At 39.1% G+C, this 17,063-nt stretch overlaps 1 protein-coding gene across 2 annotated transcripts in view; it reads left to right on the top strand.

Moving 5' to 3' along the window:
- Nucleotides 1-3,869: 3,869 nt before the first annotated feature.
- The window catches only part of RASGRP1 (RAS guanyl releasing protein 1), a 41,189-nt gene continuing 27,995 nt past the window's right edge, over nucleotides 3,870-17,063 (top strand). For both annotated transcript variants that reach the window (XR_007631449.1, XM_050335512.1), the window contains exons 1-2: nucleotides 3,870-4,028; nucleotides 6,426-6,595. Coding sequence is in view for 1 of the 2 variants with exons in the window: in XM_050335512.1 (XP_050191469.1) it covers nucleotides 3,997-4,028; nucleotides 6,426-6,595 (202 nt within the window). In the remaining variant the exon portion in view is untranslated. The remainder of the gene's footprint in view (nucleotides 4,029-6,425; nucleotides 6,596-17,063) is intronic.

Genomic DNA, 17,063 nt, shown 5'->3' with positions numbered 1-17,063 from the left:
CCATCAAGTGGCATCGTGCTTACAGCTACATGGATGATTACTAGGACTGGACTCTTTTAATCCATCCCACAGACCTTTAGCTTTTGAAGTGAAAAAACTAACAGTAACTGTAATGATCAGCCTGAGTGTTCACTGAGAATGATGGGGAACCCATGGTTGCCAAATAACCCAAGACATGCTCTGGTAAATTTGAAAAACGGCAAGACCCAGTATTCCATGCTCTATTCTAGGTTCTGACAGTTTTCCTAAGCTTTTCGTTTTCTGCTTTCATGAATTCTAGATGTGTCTCTATTTCTCCTTGTTCAACTAAAGGCTGACTGCTAGATGTTAATGTGTTTAACAGAAGCAACCTTTACAGAAGAAATACCAGTATAGAAGTAGATTGGCTAGGTACTAACTACTAAGATGTCTTACTTACAATGCACACAAACCTATGGTCCTTAAAAGAAAGGAGGCAGGGACTACTACATGCTCTCAATTCCTTCTGTTCTTGCAGAAAGGCTGGAAATTCAGAGATACCTTATTGACAACCCAAAGCACTCCAATAAGATTAGTCCAATTTTCTTCAACCTGACTTAAAGATCATATTTAAAAAGAGGATTCACATTCTTCTTGATTTACTCTCCCCTCTCTGAATCCTACAGTCTTATACTTTCAGGTCCCGTTTTGCAATAATGAGTATGAGTTTATTGCCTCCCACTTATAAATGAAAGCTGCAGTTATCCAAAAAGTCACCCTCGAGCATGCACCGTTGAAGGAAGACGCTTATGATAAAGCCACAAAAGGCAACACTGTTACAGGGCACATTGTTTCAGAAAGTGTAACATTCCATCTCTGGCCACTATGGCAAAGCTGTGTGAAGGGAAAAACAGCAAGAGAATTACTATTGTCTGATAACCTCAACGGGGTTATCAGACTGAAACCTTCATTAACTCTGCAACTTTCCAAAAATGAAAATGTTTGATAAATTGGTGAGTGTACCCAAAGCCTAGATCATCCTGATCAAAAGGTACGACCCAGGCTTGGAACACAATACTAGAGCTGCTCACTAGCTTTAACAAAAATCAACGCTCAAGCCAGCAACCTGTTCTAAGAAACATAAATCTTAATTACAACAAAGAAATAAATTTAGATGACACCTTAAATAGGCCTGATGATACAGGACAGCCACACCTTTGGCACATCACAGCTCAGATGAAATTTCTTTCATATGCAATTGCTAGGAGGCCCTCACTTGTTAAACCAAATGACTCTGATTACTACCTAGTTTGCATAAGCCATGCTGACATTTCATACAGTGACTTTTGGGTTTCTATTTGCTGTCTTTCTTCCCAATTATGTTAGCAAGCTTTTCTTTTTTTCTGGAATTGCTTCCTGAGCTAGATTATCTGTCTTGCCTTTCTAATATTGTCTACTAATCCTGCCACCTAGCAGAGGCACTGTCAGCACCAAGGAACTCTTTCATTCATGATCCACACCACAAGGACACCAAAAACTTTCAGAAGGCTGTGCTTTTACAATTATCTATACTAAAAAAATCTAAGTGAGTACTACTGGAAAAATGTATGGTCTTGCTGTCTTGCCATTGCTTGGTTGTGGCAGCAGTTGTGCTAATGTAGGTGGGTGGTGAAATGAATGAAATAATTAGGACTGTATGGCAGAATATGTATAATTTTTAGTTGGGTTTATTTTTTCCTGGATTAATTTTTGTGTTCAACTCACTATGGTAGTACATGCTCCACTAGTTGGCCCACTGTAAAGAGCAGGTCTATGGACCCAGGAAAAATAGCAAATTGAATGAGCTTAAAGTGGATTTGAAAGCATAGCTTAAGAAAATTATTTTTACTCTGATTTAAGGCCAAGCTAGGTTTGTGGACTTGCATTAAGTAGGAGGGAAAAAGACATATCTCGAAGTGCAACAGAACTTCAAATATCCATCTTGAGATGAGGCAGTAAGTTGGCCCCTTCATTTGGTTCTAAGGGTAAAATCCCATTTATAACTTACTATTGTTGCAAGATCTACCAGGAATCTGAGCACAACAGTACAAAAATGCCTAGCTGGTCATTTCCCTTGGAGCAATATAACTCATCCTAGCCATTATCAGCTTTCTCACACTATTAACATGGTTCCTTCAGTCATAAGTTATAATTTTAAGTAATCGTCTACTGATTGAAGCTCTGATAACAGAAGAAATACCTTGCCTTTCCACAGAGCAAATCTCTGATCCTCTGAGGATACAAAAGAAGCATGAATATACTTTACACTTGGAGACCATTTCATCTGGAGAATATCATATTCAAGGATCAGTATGTCTGGGCGTGTAAGTTACAGATGAATATTTGTATAAGCTTGTGTACTGTAAGATTTGATTGATTACCTTCAGACCACAAAACTAGAGAGTACTTTTTCTGTCAAACCCATATTTATTTCTGTGTGTATGCATGCATATGAACTTCTCAGGGAAGATGTATTAAAGAAAAAACAAAGATGGCTGGGATGTACTTCTCTGAAGTACAATTCAGCCAGGAAATTGGATCAACAACATAATTGCTAGAGGTTATACCACAGCGCATATGACATATGATCTTGAATATATATTAAAGTATTTGTGTTTCTTAAATCACAGTGACCTTCACGCTCTATGCTAGGAAATGAGTCTACAACTTCTTCAGAAGAATGCCACCTGCTGAATGTGATTTCAAGAAGTATGTAGGGTTTTTCCTTTTACTTGGAATTCTTCAGCAAAGCAAAAGTCAGGTTGCCCCAGTTACCGTGGTGATAATGGTATTTACCACTGCGCCTGACAAAAAGCCGGTGAGCAAAATTGATCATTTTTGAGACCTAAAGAGAAATGTGCTCTGGTTGTTGGTCAGAGAATTAAGGGAATGCCTGAATCTTGCCAGTTAGTCTTAAAATTAAATAAACGGTTCATTAAATCTGTCTGAATCTTGGTGTGTGGCACAATGGCATTACGATGACTAAGTAATGTTTAAAAACATAAACTGACAGCTTAAAATAAGTTGTTGATAATGCGATGGCTCTGTGACTCAGTAGTTTTGTATTGTTCCATTGAGTGTATTCCTCAACAAAAGACCATTTGGATAAACTGTATGATATGGGGTGACTTTGCCCTTTCAGATTTTCTGCCTGGCCATTTCTTCTCAGAAGAAGAGAAGTTGTCAATTTCCATTTGGAAGAGCTCTCAGAAACTCATAAAGATGATACAAGAACCATGAAAAACACTGGGTTTCTTTTCCTTGCTCTGCGATTAAACTGCAGGGGCAGTCTAAGGTGCCAAATAAGCACAGAGCCCTTAAAATGGCAATCGTCAAGGTGAGTATCCCAGTTTTGTGTACCCACCCGAGCATCGCACAGACGCTTCCTTCCAGCTGTGTGTACCACGCGGAGCGGAGTGCGCTGGACACCTCCCCGTGAGCCAGCTCGCCGTGGGGCCCCCGCAGCCCACCCCAGAGTCTGGGTGAGGAGGGGCCCGTGCCGGCCGCGGGCGGGGGTGCTCCCGGAGTGCTCCGGGGGCGCGGTTGAGACACCTGTGAGCCCTGGCAGCTCAGCCCGCCCTGGGGAGGGAGCTTCCCCATAGCGGAGGGCAGGGGAGGGGAGGGCCTGCCTGGCAGGAGTTGAGCCGTGGAAAAAAAGTTGCGGCGGCTTTAGAGCCCAGCGGCGAGAGCCGGGAGCGCCTGTCGGTACTTGGTAAACCCGGCGGCTTCAGAGAAGAGCAGCCACCAGCTCAGTACTTCCTCCTGCCGATAAGATCTTCCCCAGCGCTCGTCACGGGTGGTGGCCGCCGCCGCTGCCCTACTTGAATCGGTTTCAGACTCCTCCCGAGGCGAGACGGGTGCGGAGAGCGGCGAGGCGGGCGGGAGGGAGGGAGAGGGCGATGCGCGGGGTGCGCCGCTCCGCCCGGCCTCCTCCGCTCCGCGCACGCCCTGCGCCGCCGGCACAGCCTGCCGGCCGGCGGAGCCGCGCCTCGAACCGGCATGGGGACCTTAGGGAAAAGAAGAGAAAATCAGTGAGTTTACCGTGTTGTTTTACGCTCCGGTGTCCCCCTCCCTGCGGCGGCGGTACCAGGGTCGGTCTCACGACGCTGCCCCCGACACCGTGCGGTGCTCGCCGGGGCGGGGGGACGGGCACGGCGCTGCCCCGCTGCGGGGCTGGGGGTCTGCCGGGGTTGCGGGGGCGGCACTCCAGGGGCTGGAGCTCCTCAGGGGCCAGCCGGGGCCCTCCGGGTGGGACAGAGGGAGGAAAGAAGCGCGGGAGCGGGTGTGCGGGGGAGGATTTGGTTTCACCCCTTTGAACGCCAGTGTGCGCCGGGCAGGCTATTCATTGCGGGATGGAGAAGCCTCACGTTACGGTGTGGGCAGAGCGGGGGGGCGGCGCCGTGTACCCCGGGCTCGGTCACCTGCGGCACGGCCGGCGGGGCGGGGGGCGCTGGGCGAGGGGCAGGAGCGCGGCTGTCCCGGCCCCGCGAGGGAGCGGCACCTGCTCCGCTTCGCCCCACGAACGCGTGGTCACTTGTTTTTGGTGTCTTCCCCACCGGCTCTAGCGTGCAGTGGAAGTGCAGGGCGAGCGTCCCCCTGCCGCCTCCCGGTTCCTCTTTCGTCTGTTTGTCTTCTCGGGTGACTGCTGCGAGAAGATCTGTTCTAGGAAGTGGCCAAAAGTGCCACTGGTTGATCTTTGTCTGTCCAGTGTGGCCAAGTCGATCAGAGTGTTACTGTGAACTTTTTTTGGGGTGTGGAAACTTCATTTTTTCTCCAGTGTGTTGCCAAAACCTGAAATATTTTCTGCCTTAAATCCTACTTTTTTACTTCTGCATTGCTAGGATCCTCTGCCCTGTGTTGAAGAGTCCCTGGCATAAAGCTAGGAGAGGGGTTTAAGCTTGTGAAAAGAAAACCCTGAAGGCTGATCAGGCTCCTCTTCTTTTTAAATGAGAACAGGAAGTCATATCACAAAGCTAAGAGGGAAATTTAGAGAAAGAGGGAGGGGAAGAGAATATTTACATAGACACTGTCAGCCTACGGAGGAACTCAGTGATGGTCGCTGCCTCTGCAGGGTCAGGCTTGTAGTTTCCTGACTTTGAAATTTGGAGGCCTGGGATCAGTGTTGGGTTGTAAGTGTCACCATGGGTAGTTCTGTGGCTTTCAAAGCATTCAAATGAGACAGAAAGATAAGAGTAAGACTCGAGCCTGTTTACATAAGGCATGGATATTTCCAGCTTCATCCAGGAGTGCCTATTTGGGGATGCTTGTGAGTTTGCTTCTGTTATCTGTGTGTAATATGCACGCTGGATAAATTTCTATGCCTTTTCTTGCCAGGACTGTCAGCTTATTAATAAAGTCTTGCATAGTGCTCCAAGAAAAGTTGTATGATAGCACAGTGTCGTATGTAAGATAACATCTTAAAGATGTTTGAGTCACTTGTTTAGGAAGACTGTGGAGGGTCTGAAATAAACCCAGGGAATCCCTGAAAATTCAGGAGTCCCTGAAATAAACCCAAGTTTTATTAAAACAGCAGTGGTTGTTGTTCTTCTATGAACTGTACGTTTATACTTTTGTCAGATTTTGCAGTGATTCCTATTACTTGCAGACAAATATGTTTCAGCACTTTTCATCAATATAATATTGTGCCTATTTATGGTTTCATACAGAATTATGAACTATGCAAGCAATGAACAGTCTTTAATATTATTTGTAAACATGCATATTTGTGAAATCTAGGGTATTATATGATCAAAACACAAGCCTAAAATTATATATATATGCTTTATTTTTGTTTCTTTTATATTTATTATTAAATACATTTATTTACTTATCTATGCTATTTGAAAACAACTTCATAGGAAATAATAGTATAGAATGGATGCAAATTAATATATTTACTTTAACTGTGAAATACACCACTGTGAGGTTGCCCTGATATTGTGTTTACTTAATAGTGATTTTTCCAAATTAAATAATAAAGCTAGCCTAGTGTTTTCCAATGTGTTTAATACTTGATTATAGTAATATTTTTGTCTTCTTTACTTTTGGTGGGCACAAAAATATGTGATGGTAGGTTACTGCATGACATTGCTATTACATAGTTTGAGAGGGTTTTATTCTTGTTCTGAAACTACAGTGTAAACATAGTTCCCCAACAAAGAAACAAGACTTCTGGTAATCTTGACAAATCATTCAGGGAGTTCTATAACTAAGCACTCTGCACTCCACATTTCGCAGGAAAAAAAAAAAAAAAAAGAAGACACTTACTGAGCAGTCCCTTTGGTGTACATACTAAGTGGGAGGGTTATGTCTTTCAGTACCTAGCTAGAAGGAGTTACTTGTCCTTTAAATCTCTCCTCCTTTCCCATGCAGTCTAAAATTTGCCACTCTATCTTCTTGTATTTACTTCACTGTTGTGCTTTCTTTAGGCAATCTGCTCAAGCATGCAGCACTGCCCCTGAATCAGCATTGGAGCTGAAGCAGGCCAGTCACTGTCCCAGCCTCTCAAACCATACTCAGGTCATGATGGTGCCGTTGGGGCATCTAGCCAAAGGAGCCACTTTGGAAGATCTTCTTGAAACCTGCATTCAGTCTTTCGGTGAGTGTCTGGAGGTTTTTAGAGTCATATTAATTTGTTTCTGTCCTGGCCATGTTTAGGTCACTTAGTAGTGAATTACATTGATTCACTGGAGGAGTAGAAAGGTGTTAACTGAGAATTTTCTATGCTGTAGGTGACTATTTTTATAGGTTGGTGGATGTATTTATGCATATGTGTGTAAAAGATGCTAAGAGATTGTTATGACTACTGCTTTTTCTTGAGGGAACAAGACAAATTCTAGTCATCTATACTTCTATGAATGCTTTTTGTTATTCCTTCAAGTACCAATTTTGCAAACTTCAGCAAGTAATCATACTTTGCGTATTACAGTAACACTCCCATAATGTGTGTAAACAGTGTGTTCATATCAAACATTTTTAAATGAGAAGGGCTATTTTTAAACTAGCTGAGATCACATTGGGTTGCTTTTTACATTATCAGTATAGATTTAAAGTTGCTTCTCTACAAAAGAGAAGGAATTTGAAAAGAAATCACAACTGTATATCTTTTTGTGCCTATCAATTATCCATTTGTCTTTTTACAACAAGAATTGTAGCGTGGATAACCATAATTGTTGCCTAAGCCCTGTATCCCTGGATTGCTTTTCCGACTTTTTCATTAGTCCATGTGTTTATATTTTATATTATTAAAATATATTAGTACTGAAGGCACTCAAAATGATTCTGAATGATTTGCTTATAAGTAGCATGTCTTTTTTTTAGTGCTGAGTCTTTCAGTGCTATGAGTGACTCTCAAAGTATATGTGGCAAAGTCTTGATTGCAGAGTAGTCCTTAGAAAATAAATGTACTTGAACACCCACTCAGCTCTAAAAAAAAAAATCTATATAGTTAGATAGTAACACATCGTGCTGATCAAGTGGTACAGTGCATAAATACAGTGTAAACAATTACTAATCTTTCAAATTCATTGGAAATGACTTTTTTTTTTTTTTCAATCTTTAAAGCCTTTCAATCAGCATGTGCAGAGAAATGCATGTCTGAGAAAAGCTGGTGAAACTTGTAATTGTCAGTAATGTGTTGTTTCTTTTTGGCTTCTTTTCTCCTCCGTTTAAATGTTGTGAAAACATATTCACTGAACTCCTATAAAACCCTAATTCCTTAAAAAGTGTTGATTCATATTTTTATAATTTTTGGTTCTCTAAGAGTGGGATAAGACATCTGAAACACAAGACCTTCAGATGCTTTTAATGTTGTGACTACTTGACCAATATTGTCTCCATATTTTTATGAAAAAGGTAATATAAATGTAACATTGTAAAAACCTAGTAAAATTATTAAGGTTATTGATTTAAAGTAGTGTAGGTGAAACCCTGAATGGGAGATTGTCTAGTACTCTGCATAACAACATACATGCTTTTATGTTCTCAGATTCCTGGACATCCATATATTAAAAGAACTAAGGTGACCTAAAAAACCAAGTGTACCTGTCCATCTATGTATACATACATATATATGTAGTCCAGTAGATAGGGTTTTCTTGAACCTGGACAAGTGGTACATAGGTTTAGCAAGGTGAATTTACTGCATCTGCAAACATTATTATAACTCACTGAGGACTGCATCATAACATAGAGTTATGATGCGTGCTACAGATTTTTAGACTCTTCACTGGGCAGTTCATATATTTATACATCTTCTATGACATTATGCATGTTCTTACACTCTGTTGGAATTTCCCATTAGGGTATTTAAATAAAAATACAACTGTTAAAACTGCAGATAACTTACACAGTGAAGTTCATTACAGAAGGCTCTTGTAGATACCAATAAAAACACAGTGCAAAATTCATTCACATTGTTGTGAATGAAGCCAATAAAGGCAGAGATGACAAAAAAAAAATTAATTTGGGATTTTGAAGAGAGGTGGGGGTACGGAGAAAAATGATGGGGGAAAAGCATGGTTACAGAATGATTACAAGCAGTCTGAAAGATTGTGCAAGTTTCTTCCCATGCATAATACTGAAGTAAATCTCCTACCCTGTATGCTAATAGTTCTATTCAGAATGAGGTTATATCTTCAGTCTTGGATATGCTGACCTATAATATTTCTTATATTATTCTAGAAATTAATTTTTGTGATCTCAGCAAGTTTTATTTAAACACTAAAAATACAGAAACCCTCAAGACATTATACATTTTAAGTTTGTTTTCTGGATTTATTTGTTTTCTAGTGTTAAAGAGAACAAGGGGCAGTAGATAGAGGTGGTGATGCATCACATTTCACAAGATATACTGCATTTGCTAATACTGTATTTACAAATACAATTCCTATATAATGTGTGTAGCTGAGTTTATGCTCCTGGACTCAATTATACAAGTTTGGAAAAAAACAAATAATGTGTAACAGAGAGTGCTGTAAAGAATGGTGTAAAAGGCAGTTGGCAGCCTTTTGCTATATATGCAAGGACTATATGTATGCAAGGTCTAAATAAGAAAGTATTAAGAATTAGTACACACAGCTGTAAAGAAGACAAGTATAAGTATTTTACATCAGGGATAAGGACAAGAAAGGAGAAAGTGGGATATGCTAAGCTGAAATTGAAAGTGAGAGGACTAAGTTTTGCTGCAGTGTTGTAAATGGACTCCAAGATGTTTTGTAGAAAGACAAGTTTTGTCCGGAGAACCAAGTTTATCCAAAACCTATACTAAAGAGGTCAGGAAGAAAGACTGGATCTTGGAGTTAATATCTGTAAAAGTATCTAGATAGGAGATGACACTGGAACATGGAGAGAATAGCATAATTACAGTGGTGGTGTTGTATCCACTAATTCAAAAAATAAAGAGTTAGGAGGCCTTTGTTTTGTTTTTTTGTTTGTTTGTTTTTGGTTTGGTTTGCTTCCCCCCCCTTCCTCCGAAAAGATCAAAAGCTTAGTCAGAGCAGGTAACTTAAATACCTACTTTGGGATGATTGGTGTGTGCTCTTTCACCTCTCAAATTTGGTCTTCTTTAGCTAGAACTGGTGAATGACTGGCATGTGCTTTAGAGACAGAAATAGTGAGGGTCATGTGAGGTAGTCTGAAGTCATGTAGGAGATCACTGCATCTGAGAGATCAGCATTATACCAGTGTTTTTTTAATAGCATGATGAGAAGGAGATGCTAAAAGCAGAGGTTTCTTCAAGTTCCATGAAAGTTTGAATCAGGATAAGATGAACCATCATGCAAATGGATTACCAAAAGTAAAAGCAACAAAAAAGCATGGATGTAAGTGAGGGAAGGAGTTTGGGTTAAAAATAGCATGAGAGACTGAAGGCACGAAGGGTCTTAGAAGGGAATATTGGTCCTGAGATTAGGTGAAGATCTGTAGAGACTTGAAATCACTCTCGTTAGCTTTAAGAGAGGAGATTTGCTTATATAGGACAGTGATTCAAAACACTGTCCTATATAAGGATTCAATAAGTGATAAGTGATTCAAAGCAATGTTGTGAGAGATCTTCCAAGTCATTCAAAACATGTTTTACATGACTTGGAAGGTCTCTCAACATTACAAGTAGCTACAGGATGGTGTTACTGCTATAATCTGGATTGACAAGAAGAATTGTAGAGCACAAGCAAATGCATCACATGTGATTGCCTTAGAAAAGAAGGGGAAGGAAAGAGAAAGCAAAAAAGGGAGGAGTGCATAGAGAGGAAGAGCAGGAGGTAGGGTAAAATGATCGAAAAGACTAGAAAATTCAACAGCTGCAGAAAGGTTAGATTCTGTGCAACCTCTACATGAGAGATCTTAATTCTGAACAGAAAGATCATAAAGAAGTGATTTAAAGCAGTGTTCAATTGGCAACAAGATGGCTGGAATTGTGAGTTCAGGAAAGCAAAGAAATAGTTAATAGTTCTTGACCTGGAACACGACAAGCTTCAGGAGGAAAATAATTTATTGTGGAGGAAATCTTCATTAGTGACTGTGATTTTGGAGTGGAATTGAAAGTAGAACAGTGACTTTAGCCCCCTGCACTTATGTTTTTCCATTATGTAGTACATAAAAAGCCTGGAGAAGAATGTACTTTTGACTGGCAGACAGTTCTCTGAAAATCAATATGTCTTTGTCTCCTTTTCGTTACTAGTTACAAAAACACTTATGCTTAGTTGATGAAACCAGCAGAGCTGGCTCTAGTCTGCTGGTCCATGGCCACACTGACTGCTTAATCCTGGCAGTTCAGTAGAACACAGGAAGCATATGGTTAGTAGCATAGCCCTACTTTTTGCTAGTTTTTTAAGTCATCTTTGTGAGACTGCATAAACGCATAACATATATTTAGTCCAGAAAGTGTTACAGATCAGGGAGAAAAAAAATATATCAGCACTGTCCACTTCACTGGATACCTTTATTTGTTAATTGTATATCTGCTAAATGTTAATGGCATTTATCACCTTAGGGTATCATGCTACCGTGAGTTTGAAGTTCTGACTATGTGTTATCAAGTCAGTTTCTAATCTAGAAGATTTTTTTTTTTCTCTTTGTAACTTCACTATATGTTTGTGCATGGTAAGAGGTCCCTGTTTTCTCTCCTTCGAATGTGTCTCTTTTTATCTTATAAATGTACCTTTTGGAATCTTGAGTAAAGTTTAAGTGTGCTTATTTTTTTAAACAAACACACTTTTCAAAGATGCAATGAGCTGTTTTAACGTGAGTTCAATCTTATAAACCATGTAAGGTCAGAGGGCCTTCTCTTCACCCACACAAAATATTTGTGTTTTTAGAAGTGTTTAAAAATTCTCTTACAATCAGGACAAAGTGTATATTCAACATAGTGTCAATTTGATATTTCCCTGTTTTTTCTGCAGTAAAGTCCCAAAATGTTACTTAGAAGTATCTAACAAACAATTCCAGGAGTGCTCTTGAAAGCCACAATTTATTCAAACAGTTGTGTCTTCCTAAAAAAATCTGAGAATTTAAAAGCTGAGAATTTGTTAAGATCTCAAAATTTTAATGTTATGAAAGTATTTCTGTACATAATCTTTCAGTGCAAGATCATACTCTTTGCCTGTTACATTTGAGTGCTGGAAGTATGTTTACTGTAGCACGTATAGAATAAACCTATGCTTATTCTACAATTCACGAACTTCAGTTAAAAAGAAATCAAGAAATATCTTTAAATACATGTCCCTGTGTTTGGTTTCCTGAAAGACATGTAAGTAAAGGGCTTTAGGAAAGCAACCAAATTATTTCCTAGAGCAATGTAGCATAATTCTGTGTGAAATCTCATCCACGATAAACTGCTTGGGGTGGAGCTATTTGTTTATACTGATATGGCAATTTTAATAAAAAAAAATGACTTAAATGCATGTGTGGGTTAAAGGAAGTTAGAAATCATAACTTCAAAGATTAGCACTATTCTTAATAGAATTTATGTGAACCTAATGTACTTTGCAACTTCTAATGGTCACAGTAGTCTTAGACAGCTAGGTCTAAGAGTTGGGTGTGATGCTAGTTCTGCAGTGTTTGGTCAGTGCTAAACTAGCTTGTTGCTCAATGTGTGATACAGTGAGATGTTTGTAAACAAACCTTAGAAACATTGGAAACTATATCCAGACTAATCTGGATGAAAGGTGTCACTGAATTGTTTTGATAGAAATCAGAAATCTGACAATGGTGCTGGTTGCCTCTTAAGTGCTGCCTAAAACTGTATGAGATAGCCATAGTTAACATTTTCTAGAATAAAAAATAACTACATTAGTGGAGCTATCTATTTATGTGAACTGATATTTTTATATCACTCATATCAATATAATGCAAAAACATTGAGTTTTAGGAATTCTTTGAGAGTTAGTTCCATATTTCATCCATCTTACAAACAATGAAACAGGCAATTTAGAGTTCACTCTTTAAAGCTGTAGCCATCTTCTCCTTTAAAATACAGAAAAATTGAAAATTTTATCCAGTTATTTCCCTTTCAGTCATCTAGAAAAAAAACATTCTCCTCTTAACTGAAATACATTCTTCAAGTCTAGTTAAAACATAAAACAACTAGTAAAACAATCATGGTTCAAGTACCAAGTTTAGCCTTTTATCAAATTTATCATATACCAAATTCTAACATAGAATTCTGATTCAAAGGCAGTAAAGTCTTTCAAGGCATATGTGCACACCCACAGAATGCAACTATGGTAGTTTCTTTTTCTGTTAGGTTTGCCTAAACAGTCCTTTGGTTTTGTCTCATGCTGCACAAACTTGCAGAGTTCTCCCCCTTCTCCTTGAAGCCTGAGCTGAATGTTGAGGTCTCCAATCCTTCCAAAAGTAGTTAAATTTTGTTCATAATACTGTTCTGTATTAAAATGCTGTTGATCATTGTGTGTTAAGTAATCTGAGTGTGATTTGGTCAAATGCAGTGCAGAAACTTTAGTATTGCTTGGCAACAGAAACTACGTTAATGATCAATTAATGACATTGTGGGAACAGAAGAGTCATTACTGTTCTGTCGAATGCATGACATTGTGGGAACAGAAGAGTAGTTACTGTTCTGGAGAATATTAAGTGCTGTTTAGCTAACTATTAAAGTTAATTGTGATTGTACCAAAATGAAAATTATTTCTTTTTTAACCTGATGTCTGTGAAAAAATTTTCCCAAAGGAAAGGAATTTTAGTTATCTTTATATGTACTATTACATTCTATTCAGCTAATTCGACTTCAGTTTTTCAATATAATTTTCCAAAACCAAGAAATAAGTAATAAAACAAAATGAAGAAAACTTAGACATTTTGCTTTATAAAGCAATCTCCTATTTACTTAGAATTTTCAGTCGTATCCCTGTGGTAAATATATCTTCATACCTCTAAATATAACTTCAGGAAATATCAATAAAACTGTTATTTAGCAATGAAGAAAAGCTTAGAAAAATAGAAAATAGTTAATTCTCCTGAGATTCATTCTCACCCAGCAATGCAGATATCTGATAGTGCAACCTGGTGATTAGGTACATTTTAAATTTGGAGTGAAGCTGCAGGGTTTTTTGGTCCAGGGTGAACAAGAGATGTTTCAGTCCAAGGATGAACTGTAATGGTTTAACGCTGGCCATCAACCAAGCACCATACAGCTGCTAACTTACCACCATCACCAGTGGGATGAGAGAGAGAATTGTAAGGGTAAAACTGAGGAAACTCATGGGTTAAGATAAAGGCAATTCATTAAGTTAAAAGAAAAAATAAAACCAACAACCAAAAACCTAGAAGAACATGCAGTGTGAAATACTCTAATTGCATCACCAGCCAGCTGATACTCAGACAGTCCCCAGGCAACAGCAGCCCTGGGAAACTTGCAGCCTGTTTTTATATGCTAAGGATTGCATGATAGGGTATGGAATATCCCATTGGTCAGTGGGGGTCACCTGCCCTGGCTCTGTCCTCTCCCAGCTTTTTGCCCTCCCCCAGCCTTCTCTCTGGTGGGGCAGTGTGAGAGGTCATGCATCAGCTGCCAGGTTAGAAGCTAATTTGCCTAAGTCTGTAAACACCAGTTTCAGAAATATATCTAGAAGTTGGAGCAAAGACTAGGAAGCTTAGGTATGTACATGAGGGAAGTCTGAAACAGTAAGTCAAAGGAGTAGGGTTGGAGCACCAGTAATGAAAATCAAGGTCAGGAGCTGGGACCAAAGTGATATGGAGGCAGCATTTTCAAGTCCTTGAGTGGCAAGCAGCTTGGTGTCTACTAGTCTGTTACACTTTGAACCTTTGGATGGGACAGACTTTGTGTGTCCTTGGATCTGATGATCCAGGATCAATCATGCAGTTAGAGAGAAGCTTGTTGTAGAACACCACAGTTGTGTGGGATGCATGTTAAGCATGCATCTGGGTTCAGTGGTCAGATAGTGATACCGGCCTCAGAAGTTTCCAATTCTGTTCTGGGAGTCTCTTATCCACCAGTACTTATCAACACAGCTGTGTTGCCAGGCACTGCATTTGAATTATTCAAGAGTTTCTTGCAGCTCAAAAGATGCGCTTCGCTTCAGTATCACCATTCAAAGCTTTTGGAAAAAAGTCTTGAATGCTCAAATTATGTTTTGTAGGTTTTGTAGAAAAAGACTATTCAATTGAAAAGTTCGTATCTAAATTTGCTAAAATCAATATTTTAAATATCCTGTAGAATGATGTATGATGTGCGTCCATGTGTGCAAAACTTTTCTATGTAGCTCATCTGAATTTCCAATGCTAATGGAATACTTTCCGCCCACACTGCATTTGGTTTCTCTCAAAGTACATTTTAATTTCTGAAAATCATCCCATTTCCCCTTGACAAGAGCTTTTATCTCCTTGTTTTCATTTCAAAGAATTACCCACCTAGAGCTCTTTCTGAAAGATGTAGCTTTCCAAAAGCTGTTTCTGAGTGAGGGTGATGGCTTTCCCTTGAGGTTTTTCTCCCCTAATGTTCCCTACCCTCACACAGAACAGTCTCATTATCCTTTTTGGATGCATATTATCTTCACTTATGTCTTGGATATATCTGCATTGTTTATGAGTATTTGGAGGAACAGCAGTGGGTTTCCCCTCCCCTGATGGGAAGTTTGAAGGGAGTAGACTTGAAGAAACATCCAGTTTATGGGGTTTCTTCTAACATCTGCAGTTATTTAGCTTTTTTAGAGTTCTGTTGGTGTAGGATTGATCACAAAGTAGTGTGATTCGTTCCTCTCCAGAAAGCACTGGTTTGTTCTAAGTTTAGTTTTGGATTTTTTATTCCTGAGATCAATTACTTGTGTAAATAAATGTATGTAGAACTCAATAGTTGCGAGTGTGTATGGACAATAAACCACTTTTTAAAAGACACAAATAAATCAAACCAAAACTTTAGCACAGTTTCCAGAGTATTTTGATGCTGTCTGCTAAACATGATGTCACTCCTGTTGCCTGAGGAGGAGTACTACCATCCTGCACAGAATTAAATGTAAGCTGGAGAGCTCAAGACTCCACCTGCTTTCTGCTGCAGCTAATTTTAAAACAAGCATTCTTCTACCTAATTACTGTGTCATCTTTGTAAGGACATTCTAATTAAGTTATATTATTTCTGAAAGATGTTAAGCACTTAAGATAATGATCTGAAATAAAGAAAAATTCACTCAGGACAAGTGTGAAGTTCTACACTTGGGTAATCAGTTGTAAAAACAGTATCATAAAATCCTTCATATACATCGTTAGTGTAGAAAAGGATCTCAGTGTGAAGCTAGACTTTAAAACTGAATATGGTATAATGATATGGTATCACTGCAGCAACTGTAAGGTGATAAATGCAGGCATAGAGGGATGTGTGTACTTTTATATTTTCTATATATACATTATACATGTACAATTGATTATATTAAAATGTGTGTGTAAAGGTATTATGTACAAGATATTAAAAGTAATTTTTTAACTCTGGTGCTAAGAACTCCTCTGAAGTCTATATTCAGATTTGCTTCATAAAGGTACAAGCTATTCAGAAAACAACATCAAAGTTGACCCAAGAACTAGAAAACCTGACCTCTGAGGGGAAAAAAAAAAAAAAAAAAAGGACACATTTGGTGTTTCTTAGCTCAGAAAAGAGATCAGGGAAGCAATCCTTAAACAGAGAAAATAGATGGATAAGGAAAATATGTTTTTTTCCTCTCTCTTCTGGAGTCCAACCATAAGCTGCCCAAGTTGCCTGAAATATTTGATCTAACAGAAGGGAGAATTCTTAAATGATGGAGACGCTCAAATATTGTGATAAGTCACCTACAGGGGCCATGAAGTCCTCATCACTGTAGAATTTTAACAACAGATTTAACTGGTTCTGAAGCATGCTGTTTTTGAGAAAGCTGGTTCTGCATTGGAGCAGTGAAATAGAAGATATTAGCTGTCATCCATGATTTCTGCCATCAGCTGAGCTTTCAGCTGTCATTAAAAATTAGTGGAAGTTGAATCTGCTGGCTGACCCTCAGTGATGCTGTCATAACTAATGAGCAGAATGGTGGCTTTTTATGAATCTGATTCTGACCAAATGTGATCAAGTTCATGAAGACAATCAAATGACTACCTCTGTTACAGGGTGTCAAGTAAGTAAGAAGTAGTAATAAGGCTACTAAATGTTGCGTAAGTTTTAAGCTAAAGGGGAACAGAACATTTCCTGTTTGTAACGGGAATTTCCAGGGAGTATCCACTAAATACTCACTAAATATTTTATTTGGTTTTGGTTGCTTCTAGCCATTTTAAGGTTATCTTCTACTACTGCACCTTACATGTGGGGCAGAGGCATTGACTTATGGCCGTTTCAGTTCAGTCACTAAACCCTACCATGTACTCCCACATGTATCTGTAAAATGTACTCCCACATGTATCTGTCTATTTCATACATGTCTGTGTGTTTCATCAATGCCTTTGAGACCTTAAGACCTTAAGAACATCAGTTCCCTCAGTTTTCAGATCACATGCTGATTTAATAATCTTTGCAGACATTTATAGCACCATCCCAACATCATCTTCTTTAAATTATGGGGAAAAAGAAATTG

This window comes from Myiozetetes cayanensis, unplaced genomic scaffold (assembly GCF_022539395.1).
Source record: "Myiozetetes cayanensis isolate MyiCay16 unplaced genomic scaffold, myiCay2020 scf6-25, whole genome shotgun sequence".
NCBI lineage: Eukaryota > Metazoa > Chordata > Aves > Passeriformes > Tyrannidae > Myiozetetes > Myiozetetes cayanensis.
The sequence above is the reverse complement of the archived record's forward strand: the minus strand, read 5'-3'. Positions and strand labels throughout refer to the sequence as shown.